The sequence below is a fragment of the Haliotis rubra genome, unplaced genomic scaffold (genome assembly GCF_003918875.1).
Source record: "Haliotis rubra isolate DU_JTF1 unplaced genomic scaffold, ASM391887v1 Scf455, whole genome shotgun sequence".
Lineage (NCBI taxonomy): Eukaryota > Metazoa > Mollusca > Gastropoda > Lepetellida > Haliotidae > Haliotis > Haliotis rubra.
In genome coordinates this window covers 351,735-375,427 of record NW_025767141.1, presented here as the reverse complement: position 1 = coordinate 375,427, position 23,693 = coordinate 351,735, and the positions used below count along the sequence as shown (strand labels likewise).

At 38.6% G+C, this 23,693-nt stretch overlaps 1 protein-coding gene across 3 annotated transcripts; it reads right to left on the bottom strand.

Annotated features, from left to right (window-relative positions):
• Positions 1–1,480: 1,480 nt before the first annotated feature.
• On the bottom strand, positions 1,481–18,908 carry LOC124290060 (neuronal acetylcholine receptor subunit alpha-6-like). 3 transcript variants are annotated; one of them, XM_046726750.1, is made up of 8 exons: positions 18,844–18,908; positions 12,758–12,899; positions 11,429–11,574; positions 9,407–9,451; positions 8,102–8,205; positions 5,012–5,353; positions 3,429–3,551; positions 1,481–3,383 (listed from the first exon to the last, which is right to left on the bottom strand). In XM_046726750.1, the coding sequence occupies exons 2-7, from the start codon at positions 12,804–12,806 to the stop codon at positions 3,443–3,445; spliced, it is 795 nt and encodes a 264-aa protein (XP_046582706.1). In that variant the 5' UTR covers positions 12,807–12,899; positions 18,844–18,908; the 3' UTR covers positions 1,481–3,383; positions 3,429–3,442. The 3 variants fall into 3 exon arrangements, with proteins under 3 accessions (XP_046582706.1, XP_046582704.1, XP_046582705.1); XM_046726748.1 differs by having other exon boundaries at positions 1,481–3,551; positions 4,815–5,353; XM_046726749.1 differs by having other exon boundaries at positions 1,481–3,551.
• Between the last annotated feature and the right edge of the window lie 4,785 nt (positions 18,909–23,693).

The window sequence follows — 23,693 nt, the reverse complement described above, 5'->3', positions numbered from 1 at the left end:
TGTCGTATCACTCTGTAGTATCATTCATACATTGATTAAATACATAAATCAATAAATTAATTAATTAATGATACAATAAATAAATAAATAAATAAATAAATAAATAAATAAATAAATAAATAAATAAATAAATAAATTTCGTAGCTTTCTGGTGTAACTGCTTAAGAAATTATCTCTGTGTAATTGGAGCAATTACTTCCTACTAGACTGATAACAACAGCAGTTACTCAAGCCAACAAAAGGACAGTCAATTTTCCCGCAAACAGTATCCCTTTACTACTCCTCAGATTGGATTCCTGTGTGGAGCTTTGATTGACAACCTGGAAGCATTTGTTCTGAGGGCTGGGAGGGTCAAGGAGTCCTATCAGGGTCAAGGTTACTACAGGGCCCTGAGGAGCCATGTATACCAAAAATGTCGATGATCAAATCAGTGAAACAAGAAAAGGTGGTTGTGTTCAACGAGATAGCTCAGAAGCTGCAACAACCAGAGAGTGGATTTGAACATATAGCTATGCAGGTAATTACGATGCTCCTTCCTTTCCATGCTATAAAATTATACAATTGTCTCTTATAAATACAAAATCTTAATCCAGTTTGACCTCCTTAATATGTGTAGTTTCATGTCAACTGTTCATTCACAAATACAATGTCATGCACACAAGTAATCGGTACTGTTTCAATGTATTTCAGAAGGTTTATACGTATGAGATACCAGAGGGGTTTGTTGAAGGGGCATCATCTGATCTATTCAACTATTTCAACCCAAATCTGCTTGGTGGGTAAGTAAGAGTGAGTGAGTGAGTTGAGTTTCACCCTGCACTCAGCAATATTCCAGCTATATGGCGACGATCTGTAAATAATCGAGTCTGGAACAGACAATCCAGTACGTAATCAACAGCATGAGCATCGATCTGCGCAATTGGGCACTGATGACATGTTAACCAAGTCAGCGAGCCTGATCACCCGATCCCGTTAGTCGCCTCTTACGACAAGCATGCGTTACTGAAGATCAATATTCTAACCCGGACCTTCACGGGTACAAAACTGCATGTAAGTATTTCATGTAAGTATTTAGGAAGAGGGTAACATCTTGTACAATGATTTGTTTACACGACGCTTCATGAATTCTCCTTTCTTTTAATTTTGTCCTTTTGGGGTTGTCAGCAATATTTCGGCTATATGCCTGTGGTCTAGACCAGACAATCCAGTGATCACAAGCGTGAGCGTCGATCTACGCAGTTGGGATACGAGGACATGTGTCAATCAAATAAGCGACCACCCGATCTCGTCACTCGGCTCTTACGACAAGCATGGGTTGCTGAAGACCAACCCTAACCTGAATCTCAAAGATACTGGTAATGGCCTTTCAAAAGTTTTCATTGCTTTTACAAAACTCTCCATGAATTCTTCAATCCTAGATATTTGGAAAAGTCTTTTTAACAACAGCCTCACCTACGGAATGATTACAAACGTTGTAGACAACTTATCAATATCCGATTTTATTCATCATAGTTTCATAATGACAAGAATAGAAATGCAAATATTCCACAATTGGTAAGAACTAATGTCGAAAACTCTGAATAAATATATACATGTCACATATTGAAACTTTTAGATCTGGTAAATCATTAATCCACTTACAATTTGTTTGGACGCTATATGTTCGAAAGATAAATTATATATTTATCTTGAGAAATCGAAGAATTATGCACACACCATGCTGTGTGGATGGATTGATGGATGACATTTTAGAATCTGATACTGAGGATAGTCAAGACGGGTTATCCTTTTGCACGGATGTTCAATATTCATTTATATGATTAGATTATGCATTAAACATTAATTAAAGATTCATTCATTTACGATTTCATGCCTGAAACTATGTATGCCAATGTAATTTGAGGAAATCTGCTGAAAGTGAAGGAAACCCTATTTAATTCACTGTAAGCTATAAACTCATATTCAGAAATAAACATTTGGAAATGTAATATGGATGCCAAAACATTTTCCCTTTCCTGTTTCAATAAATAGTTTTAATTAACAATGAGATTGAATCCCTGATCATAGGTTTAGGCCATGCTCAGGGGACAGGACGAAACTCTAGAGAGTGAATCAGGGTCGAATCGCCTTGAAGGACTGGGCACCTCGTGCCACAGCGTAAACTGGAACTAATTTCGCGATAACGTTCTTTCAAAGACTGGCATCGAACTGCAGTGTGGTCTTTACTTAAAATTTTCGATTACTAGCCACTTTCGAGACAGCAAGTGAACTGCGTGAATTCGAATGTACATTTGCAAACGACTGTCACCTGATACACATGATGCATCCGTATAATCGTTCCAATATCCCATGTAATTATTACTGATAATGCATTTCCGGGTTTTAGAATATGACAAAATAACATAAAAATACCCCAAATAACAAACAAAAAACCAAACCAAACAAACAATTAGGATCCCTAAAACACTTTATCATATATTTGAAAATAATCACATACAAATTAGACTCGAGAAATTTGTATTCATGAAATCTACGAGAGTATTGATGGAAGCGCATGACTATATGCTGGACATGCAAGTTAAACACAGTGGCGTTTTGTCAAACTAACATATTAAATGAGATATTCTTTTTTATGACGAAACATTTTCATTAACATTTTCATAATACTCGCTGGTAGCTCCATATTCGGACACGTGTGAATATGTTGCTTTGTCAATGTTGAACTAATTTTAGCTACAAAAGAATGTATCCACTTGGCGTTTGGGGATGTTAATGTGTATAACCGTGTTTTATGCCACATGTCCTTTTCAGTTTAATGTACGCTTGCAATATTGAAGCAACGAGCTTTATCTTAACGATGTTTAACAATTAGATGCCATAACATGTGTTTTGTTCACTGCAATGAAAAGGTTATTTCCTCAAATTTAGAAAACTTCATTGCAAATTTCCAACATTATTAGAGCAGTTAAAAGAAATCGTCTTCTGCTTGAAACTAATGTTAGTACCTAAACAATAACCTGGGTAAAATCACTAACTTCTCTCAGCCGAATACGAGGGTCTGTCAGTTCTCGAAGAGACTAAATGGGTACGATCAGACATCTCCTTCTCTGTGGGGTTTGTGGAGTTTCCGTACCAATAAGCTTTCCAACGCAGGTACTTATTGTATATATTACATCTGCCTGATATTACAGCTTTCAAACACAGGCATAAGCATCTCCATGGTATTATTATAGTGATCACCAAGCCAAGGAGTAATGGAACACTAATCAATATAGCAAGGCTGTTACTTGTATTACAACCCAAAAGCCCCACTAACGTGCAAACCATAATTATCTGTACCGAAAGGGAGTAAGTACCAGCTAACATCTTGATACACTTCACATCTTCCTTGTTTTCCTCACTTTCCTTGTTTTCCTTGTTTTCCTCACTTTCCTTGTTTTCCTCACTTTCCTTGTTTTCCTTCTTTTCCTTGGTGTCGCCGCAGGAAAGCAACGCCAATGAACCAACAATCATAGCTGCACCATACGTCATCGATGTAGCAATGTATACACCTGCAAACAGAACACTGTGTTTACTTGCATTGTGTTTGACACATCGAGAACGGCAAAGTAAGTCTTGCTTGTCATCAAACAGAAAGCTAGTTTCCATCTCTCCAGTCTCTGGGTAACATAGATTTATGTGATTGGAACATATCAGTGACGGTTTCCATTTGAAGGTTTATTTCGAAACTATCAACTGATTAAACTTTACTGTAATGTGTTACATTCATTAGACACAAGCAAACAACACTCCATGTCAATATTTAGGTTGTATTTACCAAGATGCCACGTGTATATGTTTTTAAATTATATTTTGTTGATCATATTATTTTTAAAGACGAAACCGTATTTCTTTCCTATGTAGCTTGTTCATATTAACTAAATTTAAACTAACCGACCAACATACGAGGCAGTTAATGTGATCGAAAAGTGAATAATTGCCGGCTTTTTGAAATTTTTGGAAAAGAATCTGGCCTTAATACGCTTCCATACTTCGGATCTCAAGCTCGATTTATGCGCGTCAGTTGCTCCGCAGAATTACCGGACAGCACGCGATGTCGTCAGAATGCCGGTAAGGTCAACCGAATGGCATAATGCAACGTTAGAATTGTCGTCAATAAACCTTAGATTTCTAGGTAAATATGATGCATACCAGCATGTTTAGTCACGTAAACCACAAAAAATATGAGACGTTAGTTGCCGTGTTGCGATCGATGTGCTTAGGTGCGCGGAATTACCGGACGACAATATCATGAATGAGGTACTTGTGCATACGAAAATGTACGATGAGCATATGCTTCAAAAGTAAAGATTTATATGAAATATATGCCCGCAATTAGGAAATATCTGGGAACATACGTAAATTCTGGTCATAGCATGTATTTCCTTCTGTATTTATGTTTATTTCAATAGTGTACAGATCCGGATTTTGGTCATGTGAAACCCAGTCCCATTTAACACTCTAGAGTCAGGCACCTGGTCGTCAGCAGTGTGGGGTTGTTGGTTCTTGTTACTTACCTGACCAGTGAAAATCCGGGTTAGAATTGATCTTCAGGAACCCATGCTTGTCGTAAGAGGCAACTTACGGGATCGGGTGGTCAGGCTCGCTGACTTTGTTGACACATGTCATCGGTTCCCAATTGCGTAGATCGATGTACTTGTTGTTTATCACTGTATTGTCTGGTTCAGACTCGATTATTTACAGACCGTCGCCATATAGCTGGAATATTGCTAAGTGCAGGGTGAAACTCAACTCACTCACTCACTCTTACTTACCCACCAAGCAGATTTGGGTTGAAACAGTTGGGAGCTTTTCAAAAAGATATGAGCTGATGACTGTAAATGACAGCATCACAGTCAGACCGTAGGCCATCTTCTCTCCGGAATGCTCCGGCACTAAGAATATACCTGGCATCAGGAGCGACAGAACACACAGTGGTACCATCATCAACGGAATATACCAATCAGGGTACCTGCGGAATTTGAAAGTATACTTGATCCTTCTATAAGTCTGATTGTGTGAACCTATCTCTTCCTCGATATGTTGAGAAGAGCTCTCAAACGACCACTCGCCATCTTCCAGATAAGAATGTTTATGAATGCCCAACGGTAGGAGATCCACCTCACTTATGGGGTGCGCCCACTCCATGATTTCTATGTTACATGTTTGATGGTCGTACGGGTAAAACGTGACGTTGACCTCACACGTAGTCGTGGCGGCTTCACGGAGAGCCCACACCACGTGACCCTCATTAGACACCCTGAGGGGAACAGGACCGTCTTCAATTATCCCCAACAGCCCAACATTGTCCATACTGAAAACAACACCGTAGCATCAGAAGGTAAGAATTTCTCTTTTAGTGGAAAAGTCCATGGACATGTAAAACTTAAAATATAGACATTTAATTTTTTTATTCGATTTGATATTTAGAGGTTTAATATAAAACTGACTTTTTAACTTGGCCTTATAAAAAAACTGATATTAAAGAGTAAAGAATAATTCTCTCGGTTAAATTTTCATCTCATTCCTTCTCTAAATCTTCAGCCATGAGGCCATGATTAAGTAAAAAGTCATTACGCATGCGTCACCAACTTCAGAGGGTGACTATAAATCTTTATCTGCGTTTACTTTTATACCTAAGAAATACAGTTCGCTCTACCACCATATATAGTGTAATAAAGCATCTTTCGCCCTGAACTATATAGTTAAAAGCACGAGGACGCAAACGTCCGAGTGCTTCAACGTCATAATTCAAGGCGAAAGTGATAACTATTCCCCCATAGTATGAGATTGAGCGAACTACATTTCTTTCTAGATCACCAATTTTAAAACTTTCTAAGGTTAATGACGATTAATCTAAGGCAAAAACAACCGACGGTGTCGGACCTAGAATCCTCCTTTTAGGGCTAACTGGCGCTGTTCTATTTATGTGTACCACCCCTACGTTAAGACGAACGTTACCAGAAAATCAACTGATAAAGAGTTTGATGACGGTTTACGTTCAGGATTAAATATATTCTCTAAATTATTTTAATTTCATCTGTGATTAACGTAAACCATGTGAGACGTCGCATTTCACTACCAAAGTAGAAGTTTAGATCAAGGTACATCCAGACGATGCTGAGTAGTCAAGCGACACTCCACGATTGCATTGTGGGAATGTAAACATTGCGAACGTTACCGTGTCGCTGAAAACCTGTGTGTCGAATTGAGACATTTAAAACGTCGGAAAACATAAACGTAATGTTTCCACCTGTTACGTTAGCTGCGTGAAGCAACTGCGAACCAAGAAACGAGATGCAAAGGAGTAGTTTACTGTAGGAGGCTGTACGAGGCGATGACAACTGACATGCATTGTGACGTCGCTTACATTGTTACGTAATGTAAAATTGTTCGATTACGAGGGGGCAGACTAGAATGGCATTACATTGTGACGTAATGCAAAAAGTGCACATTATCGTCTGATAAAGTACTGTCGGCGCCTTTGATCTTTCACCGAGACATTTAAAACGTCGGAAAACATAAACGTAATGTTTCCACCTGTTACGTTAGCTGCGTGAAGCAACTGCGAACCAAGAAACGAGATGCAAAGGAGTAGTTTACTGTAGGAGGCTGTACGAGGCGATGACAACTGACATGCATTGTGACGTCGCTTACATTGTTACGTAATGTAAAATTGTTCGATTACGAGGGGGCAGACTAGAATGGCATTACATTGTGACGTAATGCAAAAAGTGCACATTATCGTCTGATAAAGTACTGTCGGCGCCTTTGATCTTTCACCGAAGCATCTTAGATATATTAAATTATTACTCTCCCGTGTAAGATACTGCTGTTTATTACCCACGTGGTCAACGTATGGGTAGTTGCATACTAATCTCGCACGTCACAGAGTGTCGTATCGCGTTGACCTGTGTAGTAACGACTTGACCTGAGATTCTAACGATTTGATTGGATAACCGACGACTTCTCAATTAGGTCACATTCTGACGTAACTATTTTTTCATTCATAACAAACACGGGAATTCATTCATTCTACAACTTAAATGCATTGTGGGAATGTAAACATTGCGAACGTTGCCGTGTCGCTGTTTAATTGTGAGTCGAACTGACACATTATATCCGTCTAAAAACATAAATGCAATGTTTCCACCAGTGGTGTTAGCAGAATGAAGCAACTGCAAACCAAGAAACGGGGTAGTTTACTGTAGGAGGCTGTACGAGGCGATGACAACTTGACGTCGGTTACCAATGTAGTGACGTCATTACAGTGCGACGTCATACAAATATTGTACTACAGTACAAACTCTTCCGCAACCTCTTTATGAAACCGGTTTCGGTTTTAAACCATAAAAAAAATCCCCAAAAACGCCATTTTGTCAATTTAATGCATGTTAAACGTGGGTAATAAATAAAATACCACACTCGGTCTCATTACATACGGATTATACGAAACTTGTGACCTTCCTATGGTATCTGACCTCGCTTTCGCTCGGTCAGATACCATAGGAAGGACACGAGTTTCGTATAGTTCGTTTGTGATGAGACCTCGTGTAGTATTCTCTATGTAATATTTTTACGGCTAAACGTATGACGTCCTAATGGTTACAGTTATGACGTCACAATGCTATACCTCTGTCACAATGGCATTAGACCTTACTTGACTCGAGGAAAGATGACTCAAGTCATCACACTCTAGACAGTTTCTATCAATTTATGTTGGAGAGTAATAAACAGAATACTAAACTCGCTTCCGTGAAATACCATGTTTATTAAACTCGTGAAAGATTTAGTATCAAACTCGCTTTCGCTCGTTTGATACCAAGTCATTAACTCGTTTATTAAAATTGGTATTACACGGAAGGTCGTTTAGTATCCTCTATATATCTACACCTTGTATGCTTCATTGTGTCTGGGGAATCGTCAGGACTAGTTGCAATATAGAACATAATTGCATTACAAGGTTCCTAGCATGGCATATTAGCATATTTGAAGGCGCACACAGACGTCATCTTAAACGTTTTTGGAAATATCTCTTCATTGTGGTTAGACATGTACTTACTAATTTGTGATAACAAGATTAGGTGTCCATATCTCATTGATGCTGTATATCATGTATTCGATGTCAGTTGTTGATGGCCAAGTGAGTCGCTCATCGATCCATGACTAAAACATAGAGAACGGTAGTTATGTTCAAGTTACATCTTAATGTATACAATTAGAAAGAAGAAACTAGATACTGCCCACATTTTATCCTTTCTCTAGGATTACAGAGTCATATGAATTACTTAGTTAAAAACTGTGTCAACATTGATAATTGCTTGTTTTATGGTCTGACAACTTCTTTTGTGCAATAGATGCTACGTTTCAGTGAAGATCCTCACAACAGTTATCAATGATAATCTTGATAACGATGTCAGCATTAACATCGAAACGTCGACCCGTGAAGAATTTCAGAATTCCGATTTGGATCCCAAAATACTACAGTCAACCGGAAAAAAGCTATTATCTATAATTACAACGGCAAAGAAAGAAATACCTGTTTTATTCATTGATTTCCATTTTGTCGAATTATGCACGTCGGCATTAGACCCGCTTTTTGCCAGTATTGTGTGCCGTGAAAGTTGCTCTGTATTCTCATTGGCTGACCTGATGTCATTCTAAGGTTATGACCTAGTACAATAACTATTTCCATAAGCTGAAACTAGGGAAATATACATTGTCCTGACTAGTGTTTTATAGTTCACCAGATTTTCGGGACTAAAATTATCCGCGTTGCTTATATGATCTCTGTTCGACTAGGCTGGGATCTTGTAGGAAGACATGATAATTTATTACGACATTGGCAACAGGCACATATGACGTAATGTCACATGATACCCGCTTCAGTCGGGTGTTTCCGTAATAGGGGGGAATACAAGTGCGTACTGTACGTGTTTATTGCGATGTTTTTATTCATGGAAGGCGACTTTAGGATGCTTTTACCCATATGAAAAAACTGCGCTAGTACTCCCCTTGAAGAAGCTAAGAATTGTTGGTTGTGATCTAGGGGGCTTCGAGGTCGGTACTAAGAGATGACGAGCCACAAGAGAGAACTCTCTGCTTCAGTAACTATCGGGGCGGTTGGGTAGCTCAGTGTTTAAAGCGTTTGCTCGTCACACCGAAAACCCGGGTTCGATTCCCCACATGGGTACTTGTATGAAAGCCATTTCTAGTGTCCCCCGCCAAGATAAAGCTGGAATATTGCTAAAAGCGGCATAAAACCAAACTCACTCACTCACTCACTAAGTAACTACCACTCATTAACTTGTGTAATTATATAATGATCTGTGTGTGATGGGAAGGGTTTTGGAACGACTGCACTCACCATATAAAGTAGAAACGTGGTACTTAAAGACTGGGATGCTATGTCCTGAAAACATAGGAGATTCAAATCAACATTCTGGACACTTAGCTTATGATTACTGCAAGAAAATTAGAGTAGAGTGATTTTCCAACTTTCACTTACAAAACATTTCGGATTAATTCAGTTGGGATTAGTCCGGATGAATTTAACTTTCAAAAATACTATAAGATTGCCTAACTTAATTAATATCTGTGTAAAAATCGAAACAATACAAACACAATGTCACTAAATAGAAACCTTATTTGCATTCTTCGGCATGTGTACTGATATTCCCATTTTTATATTTTTAATCTTTGTTTACCACCAGACCCTCTGCCTCTACACAAATCCGGCCTACCTTTAGAATACAGCACCACAAACTTTAAAAATACGTCATAATACCCTTTTACGTAATGTAATGTGATTTTGTTCGAAAGCACGTTCTCGAAACAATGCCCTATGACGCCTGCATGGCAACACGGTTGTCTGGCTCAGCGAGTGCGTATAAGCTCCGCTCACTGGTGTTTCATCTCTACGAGCTATGTCATTGCATAAGCCCAACGATGTTGAGAGTTTCCAGTAGTTGTATACCGGCGGATGCGCAATATTTTGCAAGCACCAGTTTGAAATATTTTTCTTTTTTCACTAATACGCTCATATTTATTTGTATTACGGGCTGCTGAGTGTTATGTTTTGTGTATTTTGTATTTTGTAATTTTTTAATTTACATATATATTTTTGTCATTCAGTAATTTGCACCATTACATAGAAAAGTGTTTTATTAGTATTTTATTTTTCGAAGCGGTAATAATGCATTACACTAGACACGTCAGTCGTGTTTGTGCCGGTTCTGTCAGTGCATTCTATTTATTAGGATTAATTCAATGGATTGGGGTTAGGGCTAGGGCTAGGGCTAGGGCTAGGGCTAGGGCTAGGGCTAGGGTTAGGCTTAGGGCTTAGGGTTTAGGGTTTAGGGTTGGGGTTGGGGACCTAATGCAATATAGTAGGTACATGTCCGGTGGTTCGGTCAATGCATTCTATTTATTAGGATTATTTCAAGGGGTTATGGTTATGGTTTAGGGTTTAGGGTTTTAGGTTAGGGTTAGGGTTAGGGACCTAATTCAATATAGCAGGTACATGCCCGATGTAATTACGTGAGTACCATTTGTTGTTTTTCCTTTTTGCATTTTAATACTTTGTTTTCACACAAAAACGGGAAACCAAAAACATCGAAAGTACATTATGAAATGGATTAATGTAGAAATTTTGGGCTAATGGAAATTGGCCTGGAATTTGCCTCTTTCACACACAACATAAATTTTGTAAAGTAATGATTCGAAGGCTAACTCACCCTCGTGCCGTCACCACACATGCTCATGTCTCTCTCGTTCCTTAGTGCGATCCACATTATCCTTACAGTGTTCCCTACATCACTTTTCTGTCACAAAATCACCGATTTATATAAAAGCGCGTCATTCATGCATGCACCGTGAAATCTACGTCTGACGCCTGACGTCAACAACCCTTTTCAGTTTGAGGCATATCGGCTCATTCCACGCCACACGTTAATTTGTAGATTACGGAATGGGACGAGTGTGCCAAATGGCAATTGTCCGTAGAATAAAATCACGAGACACCAAGTCTACCCGTAGCATTCGTAATTGTCCTTGACCTATTCTACTCTAGCTCAGTCGGTTAGCTGTCGAGCTAACAATCCAAAGGTCGCGGTTTCGCGTCCAACGGGTTCTCACAAACTGGTTGCTTGTCTTAATGACACGTGACCTACGGCAGAGATCGCCCTCACGAGAAGTTGTGGTGCTGTATTCTAAAGGTGTTCTTTTTTTTTGTAACTGTAGTTAAGTGAAGAACCCATTTGTTACCCAGTCGTAACTATCCTGAGAGGAGTCTCAGGTCAAGTTGCAGTATCCCTTAAACTAAGCTAACTATCACACTATCCTTAGACCAACCTCGAAGTCGCTATCGATATTCTAAACATGCACTTACCAATTTGTCCAGAGTTCTAAAATCCAGAGTAATGTTGATGAAGGTCTCATTTTCAGGTCTCACTTTGTAGTTGTATTTTAACGGATTGATTAATTCTTCCCTCAGTTTCCCGTATTTTTCTAAGTAGGTTTCAGCTGCCACGGATGCTAGAGTGATAAATAAAAATGCATATCGTACAATGAATATTGAGTCGAATTACTTGAAGAATATGGGATGGGTCAGGCAAAGTTATGGATCCACAGAATGAATTCAGGTTGTCTTACAATATTGTATAGTAGTGAATTCATGAGAGTCTGTTGATTCTACTTCTACATTAACAGATTAGTGTGATTAAAACACATCAAGCCATACGATGCTTGATATAAACTACCGGACAAAAGAAAGTTATCACTCTTAAAGCAATTGTATGAAAAAACAACAACAAAAACTATGGTACAGGTTTGAACCCAAACAGAAAACATTCGCCAAAACGCATCATGGCCCCGAAAACTCGACTTGACGTAATTATCGGACAATGTGCTAAATGCACGTGCATGAAGCACGACCTATAATATTCGAAAAAATAAGGGAGCATCAAAATGAAAAATAGCCATTTAAAATCGGATTGTTTGGGACGACTTCCGGTTAGTAACACTAACCAACGATTTTGAAAATGAAAAGTAAGTTATCACAAATAAGAAAGATATGCTTCTTATTCTGTAGTCTTTCCTTAAGGTCTGATAAGTGAAAGGACAGTGTGTTGGCCAATAATTCTATACAAGTTGTCAGCTGAAGGAATCATGGTGACGAAAGTGGAACAATATATATTTTACCTACTTATTATATACCCATGTAAACCTAGGATAGTAAAACAGGGGTGCAAAACGGATGACGTGGTCAAATTCCGTATTGCATCCCAGATTCCGTATTGAACTCCTATGATTTGTTTACTTAAGTAACAGATTAATGCAAGATAAGAGGGTGTATGATAAATATAGAACGTCATACAAGTGCATTTGGATGTTTTTCATTGAACTCGAAGATGTCATGGGAGCAGCGAAACAACTCGGTCTTCGAACTCGTTGATTCTCTGCTCCCATGACATCTTATCGTTTAATACAAAACATCCGAATGCACTAATATGACGTTCTATATATATCTGCATAAATAAAGACAATAACACACATATGGTATAAAAAAGCTGTTGGTAGTATTAAGATTGGAATTCAGTTTCAACAACACAAGCTCGAACAAATTGGTGTATCACTGAGCATGACAAATGCAATATGTCCGTTGTGTTTTGAAGAAAGATGTTTCTGTACAAAGAAAGATTATGTTTTTATAGCTCACCCATGGCAATGAGGATGAAGAAAAGAAGGCAAAGTGGAAAGTTTCCCATCCTTCTGACTTGGCAGAAACTGGGTGGATGCTCAAAATATCGCTGTAGAAGGATGAATCTGTCCAGGAACTGTTGCAGCAGTCACGATGTTGTCTGAAGCGAAGACCCATGTCATTAATGTTGTCAAACCCATTTCTGTCAAAGATTTCTGCCATCCATATGATTGCTGTCAAAATTTTGCGTCACGTGTCTGTTAAACATTTCTGTGACGCCCCTCGGCAATTCATGCCACTCAACCATTCTTGTCACACGTCATGGTCAGATTTCTCCACAACACATACATTACTGTCATGGATCTGCTCCACCCGACCATCCATCCACCCATCAATCCACCAACCCACCCATCCACCATCCAACCAACCATCATCCGTCCAGCTATCTATCATCTATCCACCCAATCCATCCAGCAACCCATCCATCAATCCATCCATCCACCCACAACCCATCCATCCATCCACTCACAACCCATCCATGCAGACAAACAGCCACCCAACCACGCATAGAGGAAGCCCGACGTTGTGACCTGCGTGTACAGACTGTCTACGCCATCACATCAAAATATTCCAGAGTCTCAGTTAACGTCACAAGAACATGTAATTATTAAATGAAATACACAATTCACATTTATAGTACAATGTTATTTTAGGTTTGATGTTAAAAGGTCTGTGGTGTCGCTAGAGAGTACACCGTGAGAGGTAATCTATGGTTGTCGGGTGAATACTCGGTGAAGGCTTTGGTGTGAGCTATTTTTCTAATGTTTTGTTGATATCTCACAGGCGCGAGCTTTTTATATGTTATGACTGTAAATTAACTGTTTATATAATTTCATTTGTCCATTTCACCACACGTTCTTCTTACCGAGACACTTTCTCAGTTCGATACTTAAAAGCAATGTCATTATTTAGCGTTGACCGAATTTCTAACTGTGATATAGATATGTCCTTGTCACAGACAAAATTCAATGTCTTGTTTTATTGACATCTGTGTGTCTGCCTGCCTGTCTGCTAATGACAATATTCAATACACAGCTGCTATCACTGACCACATGCAATTTGAACTTAACACCAAACAGGCTATACACCATAAACAAAATGCATTGATTTATGGCCCGAGTTCGGTCTCTGTCACATTATGTAATTACACAGACAGGCAGGTGTGATACTTGAACACATGACAAGTTATGATGTCTGTTGATTGCAAAATGTTTTACACAAAAAATGAGCATGTATTTACAAAACCCAACATCTCTATATATACACACACAATGAGCCGTGGGGGCGGCATCTGCAAATGAACCAGCCGTTACACTTGAGTGCACACCCACCCGCTCTGACTGGGTTCGGTATCCCGGTTGCTTCGTTTCTTGGGAAGTAAACCGAAGTACACAATTTTGCACTTTCGATTTGCGATTGTACGCTTATAATTTTGTTTATATATTTTTTCGTAACCAGCAATGTATATTATATGTCATGAATAAGTGATAATTGTGTGTTAATTATGTTTGATTTTTTGGTTGCATGTGACCTTTAAGCAAATATCGTTTCAGGGAACTGTTTTTAACCCGATAACTTAGAAAATTTGTTGATTTTGTTGCTGATATGGGGCTCCTTTATCAACAACTGGGGCAGTAGGGTCGCACAATACGTCAGAGAGATCCTGGAGTATAAAAACCTGAATGTATTGGAACAAGCCCTCCATCAAGAATGGAAACCAACATCTCAGTGTCATGCAAATTCAATTTAATGTATCCAGGGTCAGGGTTGTTATTACAGTAGGTGGAGGCTACACCGGCTATTGACATTGTGTCCAGTTTGGATACTGGTTTGATTTGTTAAGGATTGTATGCCAGAATCTTGAAAATGACCGCACTTATTGACAGTTTTAAACAAAACTGGAGATCCGATCTTGACAATAGCACACGTTATATTTTGTATGGAGAGAATTCAAAAGCTTATTAAAACCTGAAAAATACTTTTTTGAAATTGCAGATTATAAATTACGTAAATATTTAGTTAGATTTAGGGCAGGATTACCAAGGTTAAAATTTGATAAAGGACGATGGTGTAAAATTAACGCAAATTTGAGAACATGTCCTATCTGTTACGGAGGTCTAGAAGACGAATACCATTTTACTTTCATTTGACCTAGATATGATGACTTACGTCGTAAATATTGACCAAGTAATTTCAAAACGAATATGCATAACTTTAAGAAACTACTTATGACAAATTGATGCAACTCGTATGACAGTTTGAAAATGTTCAACCTATATACATGTATAATGCATTTTTATGAACAAGATGTAAGCTATTAAAAGAATGATAATATTAAATACCATATTATACTTTTGTATTATCATATCATATCTTTATCTACTTTATCCATATTAACCTGTATCGTATGTTCTGATTACCTGTATACATGTATGCAGATGGGCGTGTATACATAAATGCAAATTGTATTATAAAGTATGAATCTGTATGTATATGGGCCCGATGGCCTTTGTACGGAAATAAAGTTTTGATTAATTGATATTGACATCATACGACCTTGTTATCATTACATTTTTGGGCATGTTTGTCTCTATTATTAAGCTACAGTACTTCTTTTTTGTGCGTATAGTCATATTTGCCATTAAAGTAATCTTAAAGGTTCAGTTTATGCAGATAGTAAATTACGTTGAGGTTTGGATATGTTTCCTTGCTGTGGTTGGTAACATATTGATACTTTGAAAAATATCGGGTGTTGCGATATATTTTTCCATGTGGATAGATTTAGTATCTACAAAGGCCTCTGTTTGTTGTTCTGTGTGGCCTGTCTGAAATGTGATCTCAGTATGCAGATGGCTGGAAAGTATCACTCATGCAATCCAGTTATACAACTGTTTCAATTGTATCAGTTTACAACCCATGATCATTACTAGCAAGATAGTATCGCCCTTTCTATCCATGTTTGGGGCTGCTATGATTGTTTCATCCTACTATCATTGTAGACAGCTAAGATGTAATATGTATAATTCATATCAAGATTTTCCACAAATAATGATACTTCTGCATATAGTACCTACTCAGAGTGTCAAAACTGCTCATATTTGCATACAATATTTTCATTTAATCTATTCATGTTTGAGCATTTTTTGCTAGCGCGATTGTCGATGTAGCCGCTTGTATAATTCCTGAAAGTTTACAATTGAGTTCACAGGCACCCCCCATCTGTCTCCGCGTGAAAACGTTCATCACTACTTGATATAATGTCTACTTTATAATATACACTTCAAAAAAAAAAAAAAAAAATGAAACGCAAGGCGTTTTCATCAGTTCATTTCGATATATTTTGACAGCAATCGTCATTAAGACAATTCCTTTGTTTGAATAGCGTTAATCATGTCGTGTCGTGGGTGTTGCGTATTGCGCGATTATGGCATCGACATACCCGCTTCAAATCGACCAAAGTTAGACCCAGAACTTCAAAGCCAAGGGTGTCATCTCCTGCTCAGGACCGATTCAGCTGTGTGTTTAAACTACGTCATCGATTTGCTACAGCAACGGACACTGCAGGACAGGTGCCTGGTCTTCGATGAATTTTCGATCAAACCATCAGAAATCAGCTGAGAGGGTAGGAATTCGAGCATACTGACCAACAGTTGGACCTGTCCTGACACGACTACATCAACAACGACGTGTCCAATGGTGCAGGGTACAGGCATTGAACCTGGAGAACTGGTGACGCGTTTCCTCCTGCAACGACGAGATGAGAGACAACGAATGGACGAAAGCACGAACGTCTTGCGCCGAACTGCGTTCGACAGGTTGACGGATTTGGTGGAGGTACGGTCATGTTGTGGGGAACCATTTCCTACATTGGTCGATCAGAGCTAGTCTTGGTTCAAGGCAATCTTACAGCAAATCGCTCACCTCTCCCCACTTTTAACCACCAGAAAGAGCCGTTTCAACATGACAACGCTCTACCCGACACAACTCGTGTAACAGGTGCCTATCGCGATATGCAAACGTCAATCAAATCACATCAAATCAAATTAGATATTTGTATAGCGCTACATATCCAGAGTCCTGCTCATGTGCGCTTAGTCGAATGCTCGTTTGAGGAGGATGGTTTGGGACAAGATCGGAAACTGTTGATATTTTCCTCTTTTCTGCCACTTTTAGGTAAATCATTCCAGAGTACAGCACCCGCTCTGCTAAATGTTCTCTCCCCGTATGTTGTGGTTCGGACTATTGGAACATACTCAGTTTTCATTTACAAGTGACCTTTCCCATACAATTGGTGTGTTATCTGTCCATTTATGCTTATCATACTTGATATTTTTCTTCTCACGGCACACTATGCCTCTGGTTCTTAAGAATTCCTACGCAAGCACCGAGTTTTGACGATCGCTTAATGCATATCATTATAAGTGCTGATCATATACTGCAATGACAATAAACATCTAGCAACTAATACAAACATATGTTGTCTCGATATTTATTTTATTTTCGAATACCCAACTGTGTCTTATCTGTGTTCCTGAACAAATAAGTCAACAGTTTTTTAGTTCACACTTGGCAGTATTTGGACTTCGCTAATCCAATATTCTCGGATTATTATTATTTAAATTTAAGTAAAAGTGGAAGTATGTGATAAATAGAACATTTCATGTGTCTACGCCCCTCGTGAAAATATTACGTTTTTCACTCGATGACAGATACATCACATTTCATTAGATACATGAAAAATTCTCTATTCATCATACTGCAGGTAACAGACCCTTGAAGATCCGGGTTAGAATTGATCTTCAGCAATCCTTGCTTGTCGTAGGAGGTGACTAACGTCATCGGGTGCATATCAATGGCGAAGATCGATCCTGACGATGTAAATCACTGGATTGTCTGGTCTTGATTCGATTATTTACAGACCGCCGTCATATTGCTGGAGTATTGCTGAGTATGGCGAAGATACAAATAAACAAATACTCGACACTATAAGACTATATTATGCATGTTTAGTAGCATAAGGATCTTTGTATAAATGTAGCTAGTGTTTGAGCGTCCATCTCAGTTAAAACGAAACTGTACAGTTGTTTCACACTGTACGTCGACGTCAATGCCCTGGCGTCGGTCTTGACGGAGGACACAGATGGGCAGACACTGAGGGCACGGTCTATAATTTGATTGGCTGAAAACGTCGCTAAATGGTGTTTCTGTGAACGTTGAATCAATGGGCAACATCAAGCGGCAAGGTACAGAAACGTAAGTATTGCTCTCATCTGTCCTTTTCATGCCGAACTTCCAGAATGATGAACAGATTTCTTTTTCTGACTAGAATACTTCTTAAGACTGCACTGAGTGGAAATGTTAAGCATCTTATCGTCTAGGATCAGGCCCTTTAAAGTGAACATTGCTGGCCATTTTTCTCAAATAAGTTGCAAATTTCGTGAAACTCGAACAACTGCCTGGTTACGTTTCTTCCACCATATTAACACTCTTTCTCTGGTTCATATCACAGTGTGTGAAATAGCCCGCTATCCCGAGGTTAGTAAAAATCCAGTCGGGACAGTAAATCTCCAGTCACTCACCCGACTGGCTTGTGAGTTTCATGGGGTCATTTTGTAACTATCACTCTCTCCGACTTGTCAAGTTACAATACACGTTTAAATCATGCAAGATTATGGCTTGAGAAAAAATGTTCATCATATTATCAGCTTAATGATCAAACCCTTGGCTACATTCAAATTTCGGTATAGTGAATTATTTTGTGGGCTAGTAACTTTCAGGCAAAGTTAGCTTGATTGGCTAGCAAAACTTGGAAACTAATTAGCACTCGCACTGTATATCCAAAAAATCATTCTCAAGATTGCCAATGAAAAAATTCCATGTGAAATAACTTTTGCCTCCAGGTATATGTTAATGCTTTTGAAGACTTTCTGAATATATTATGATTAAATCAAATCTGAATTCATCAGCTCAGAATACACTTGGGTTACAATGGTCACGTTTGACACTACTTCAACAAGACATGTAAATTCAACGTGGATACTCACCGCCTTAACGTTGATGCTGAATGACAACGTTTCTATCGGCATCGATGGCAGTTCGACGTATTTATTGGCCGACGGCCGGTCGCTTCACGTGACTTCGGACGTATGCAAAAGCAACTCTGATTGGCCGAGATATTAAATGCGCATCGATTGGGAGAGAGTTTTTATGTCTAAGATGTTTTGAACTTAGGTTACCTAAACTATGGATACTGCGAGCGGCCATCGCTATATCGTAAGGAGATATCCACGCGATGTGGTGATGTGCTGGTATTTATAGATAGTTAGATAATGCTTTATTATCCCGAAGGAAATTTGCTTTACACGGTTAACATTGAAACACATACAATACATCGAAAGATTTACATACGTATACGTAAGACCACAAAACACCAATACATATGTCAAATATGCTTGCTGGGATGAAAGAATTTCGAGCCCTGTTTGTTCTGAATGCAATATTGCGGTAACAATGTTGCAAACGAGCGTTATTGCATATTTCCACTTCTTATTACATCTGGGCATGCTCTGGGTGAAACCGAGTTAAGCAAAGCGGATGCACTAGAACCTAAATGTTGTGCTTTATGTACTGTTTTATGTTCAGGTTGGGTGATGGCATATGAATTACACCGTAGAAGTAAAACGTCTCCATGCACATGCTGACGTCTACGTTATGTCGTACATGTGTGTTGTACAAGGTCGTTCAGATCACCTGACATATGCTATTCACTCTTTGCTAAGAATCAAATCATCGATTCAGCAGAAAACTATGATGTGGGGTCAAATTTGGTTTAAATAGCTAAGCCTATTGTAAGCATGGATCCTAGGTTTCAGTATGTCATTTCATCTTGTGGATCCCATACCTGCTATTGACAGGCGTTGTGTACTAGTCCATGGCCCATGCCATGATTCGAAAATAAAATACATATCGAGACAACATATGTTTGTATTAGTTGCTAGATGTTTGTCATTGCAGTATATGATCAGCACTTATAATGATATGCATTAAGCGATCGTCAAAACTCGGTGCTTGCGTAGGAATTCTTAAGAACCAGAAGCATGGTGTGCCGTGAGAAGGCGAAGAGCGCGATTGAGAAAAATATCAAGTATGATAAGCATAAATGGACAGGTAACACACCGATTGTATGGGAAAGGTCACTTGTAAATGAAAACTGAGTATGTTCCATTTGTCCAAATCACAACATACGGGGACAGAACATTTAGCAGAGCGGGTGCTGTACTCTGGAATGGATTACCTGAAAGTGGCAGAAAACTGGACAATATCAACAGTTTCCGATCTTGTCCCAAACCATCCTCCTCAAACGAGCTTTCGACTAAGCGCACATGAGCAGGACTCTGGATATGTAGCGCTATACAAATGTCTAATTTGATTTGATTTGATTTGATTGACGTTTGCATATCGTGATAGGCACCTGTTACACGAGTTGTGTCGGGTAGAGCGTTGTCAAGTTGAAACGGCTCCTTCTGTTGGTTAAAAGTGGGGAGAGGTTAGCGATTTGCTGTAAGATTGCCTTGAACCACGACTAGCTCTGATCTACCAGTGTAGGAAATGGTTCCCCACAACATGACCGTACCTCCACCAAATCCGTCAACCTGTCGAACGCAGTTCGGCGCAAGACGTTTGTGCGTTCGTCCATTCGTTGTCTCCCATCTGTCGTTGCAGGAGGAAACGCGTCAACAGTACTCTAGGTTCCATGCCTGTACCCTGCACCATTGGACACGTCGTTGTTGATGTAGTCGTGTCAGGACAGGTCCAACTCGAATTCCTACCCTCTCAGCTGATTTCTGATGGTTTGATCGGAAATTCATCGAAGACCAGGCACCTGTCCTGCAGTGTCCGTTGCTGTAGCAAATCGATGACGTAGTTTAAACACCCAGATGAATCGGTCCTGAGTCGGAGATGACACCCTTGGCTTTGAAGTTCTGGGACTATCTTGGGTCGATTTGAAGCGGGTATGTCGATGCCATAATCGCGCAATACGCAACACCCACGACACGACATGATTAACGCTATTCAAACAAAGAAATTGTCTTAATGACGATTGCTGTCAAAATATATCGAAATGAACTGATGAAAACGCCTTGCGTTTCATTTTTTTTTTTTTTTTTTTTTTTTGAAGTGTATATTATAAAGCAGACATTATATCAAGTAGTGATGAACGTTTTCACGCGGAGACAGATGGGGGGTGCCTGTCATACTAATTCTGAATATATCATAGTTCACTTTGAGCATGAATAGCGTAAATGTGTAAGCAACATATTGCACCTCTTTAAACCACAGAAGAAATGTGACGGCGCACATTTAGTTTGTAGTTGGAATTTTAGTTTTGAAAGAGCTTAGAGTGCTCGACTCTCTTGTCAGTAGGGGAAATCATTCCATCATTTTACAGTAGACGGGAAAACAGACAAAATAATGGTTTCTAGCTGACTGATAATTCTTCTATCTGGAAAAAGGTTAAGCACTCCTAACTATGTTCAGCTTGTGTATGATAATACGTATGATTTTAATTTTAAGAAATGAGTGTTTGTGAAGCTTGAACAAAACTATTTTTTAATTTTTGCTGGGGGTATTATTTTGAACTCCGTCTGTCGTGCAAATTCATCTTTTCCGGAGCAGAACATAAATACCGTTAAATATTTCTTCACCAAACTGGGCGCATAGATAGGTCTGGTGGTGCACTGGTGCCTTTTGGTAAGTTTGGATTTCTGAATAAAATGTTTTGCGTTTCCATGGCAACAGCTTTGGCTTCGGCTGAAATTGGTGATAGTGCTCTTATCCGGAGGAGAACTTTAAAGAAGTTTTTTTCACCAAATTTGGCACATAGACAGTTTGGTGGTGAACCGGTGCCTTTTGGTAAGTTTGGATTTCTGAAAAAAATATATTTTAGCGTCTTCATGGCATCACGTATTAACTCGACTGAAATTGGTGACAGGGATCTTTTCCGGAGCAGAACTTGAAAACCGTTCTGGATTTCTGAATAAAGTACTTTGTGCGTGTGTGCGTGCGTGCGTGCGTGCGTGCGTGTTCTTATGTTCCAGAATTTTATGCCTTATTACTAATAATGATAAGATCAAAGTGAGTGTGAGACGTTTAAAGCCACAGTTGGTTACTGCATTACATTACTCCGATTCATTGTTTGAGATTTATCCATTAAGGACGTCCTGTTCTCCAGATAACAACTTTTCATTTAAATAAACAAGAACTAGTTTACATGTAACATCTATATCAATTTCCACAACAGTGTCGAAGCTATCACAGAAGTCCACATTTTTACTTTCAGATCTATATATGCTGCACACAGTATAATTGAAGAAATACCTGTAGCCTAGTTGTTTCATAGAATCTTTAAGCTGTTATCTAAATCTTATCATCTTTTAAAGGATATGCCATTTTAAAATAAATTACACCACTTCCAAATCATATTGTGCCCTATGCTAATAATCGGCTATGAAATGTTGCATCCAGATGTGTTTCTGTGAACAAATAATATGCTTATCTGAAAGTAATTCACTCAGATGGCCGAGTTTCTTCCAACGCTTTTCCTGTACAGGTGGAAAATATTCAATGTTAGTGATTTGTCTCCTTGTTGGGTTACATCAAACACACGTTTAATGTACACTTCAACGTCACTATCGTCCCAAGTAGGGAATGGAGATAAGATTATGAAATTGTATTATCTTATGAACTTGACGCAAGGCAAGCTTTCCACTCTGGTCACAATAAAAAATACATATCTCAGCAAGCATGAGAGAAAGCTTTGAAAAGTGAACTCAGTTGTAAACTTTCAGGAATTATACAAACTGCTACAACGACAATCGAGCTAGCAAAAAATGCTCAAATATGAATAGATTAAATGAAAATGTTGAATGCAAATATGAGCAGTTTTGACACTCTGAGTAGGTACTATATGCAGAAGTATCATTATCTGTGGAAAATCTTGATATGAATTATACATATTACATCTTAGCTGTCTACAATGATAGTAGGATGAAACAATCATAGCAGCCCCAAACATGGATAGAAAGGGCGATACTATCTTGCTAGTAATGATCATGGGTTGTAAACTGATACAATTGAAACAGTTGTATAACTGGATTGCATGAGTGATACTTTCCAGCCATCTGCATACTGAGATCACATTTCAGACAGGCCACACAGAACAACAAACAGAGGCCTTTGTAGATACTAAATCTATCCACATGGAAAAATATATCGCAACACCCGATATTTTTCAAAGTATCAATATGTTACCAACCACAGCAAGGAAACATATCCAAACCTCAACGTAATTTACTATCTGCATAAACTGAACCTTTAAGATTACTTTAATGGCAAATATGACTATACGCACAAAACAGAAGTACTGTAGCTTAATAATAGAGACAAACATGCCCCAAAATGTAATAATAACATGGTCGTATGATGTCAATATCAATCAATCAAAACGTTATTTCCGTACAAAGGTCATCGGGCCCATGTACATACAGTTTCATACTTTATAATACAATTTGCATTTATGTATACACGCCCATCTGCATACATGTATACAGGTATTCACAGCATACGATACAAATTAATATGGATAAAGATATGATATGATAATACAAAAGTATAATGTGGTATTTAATATTATCATTCTTGTAATAGCTTACTTCTTCGTTCATAAGAATGCATTATATAGTATGACCAGAAATTATTGAGAATTTTAGGAATATGTTTAATGGGATTTCTAGTATAAACAACCATGACCAGCTATCAAGTGCTTGGTTTCATTCAAGAGAGACAACTCCGTTAATCCTTTTTCATTAGTTTGTGAAGAGTTATCCCCCTGTGT

What these genes read in the sequence shown, in the direction of transcription:
- LOC124290060 (XM_046726748.1), bottom strand. Translation starts at nt 12,806, where the DNA reads ATGGGAAACTTTCCACTTTGCCTTCTTTTCTTCATCCTCATTGCCATG. An exon ending in TTAGAACTCTGGACAAATTG is followed by an intron (nt 9,452 to 11,428) that starts GTAAGTGCATGT and finishes CTATGTTTTCAG; the next exon opens with GACATAGCATCCCAGTCTTT. An exon ending in CCACGTTTCTACTTTATATG is followed by an intron (nt 8,206 to 9,406) that starts GTGAGTGCAGTC and finishes TCTATGTTTTAG; the next exon opens with TCATGGATCGATGAGCGACT.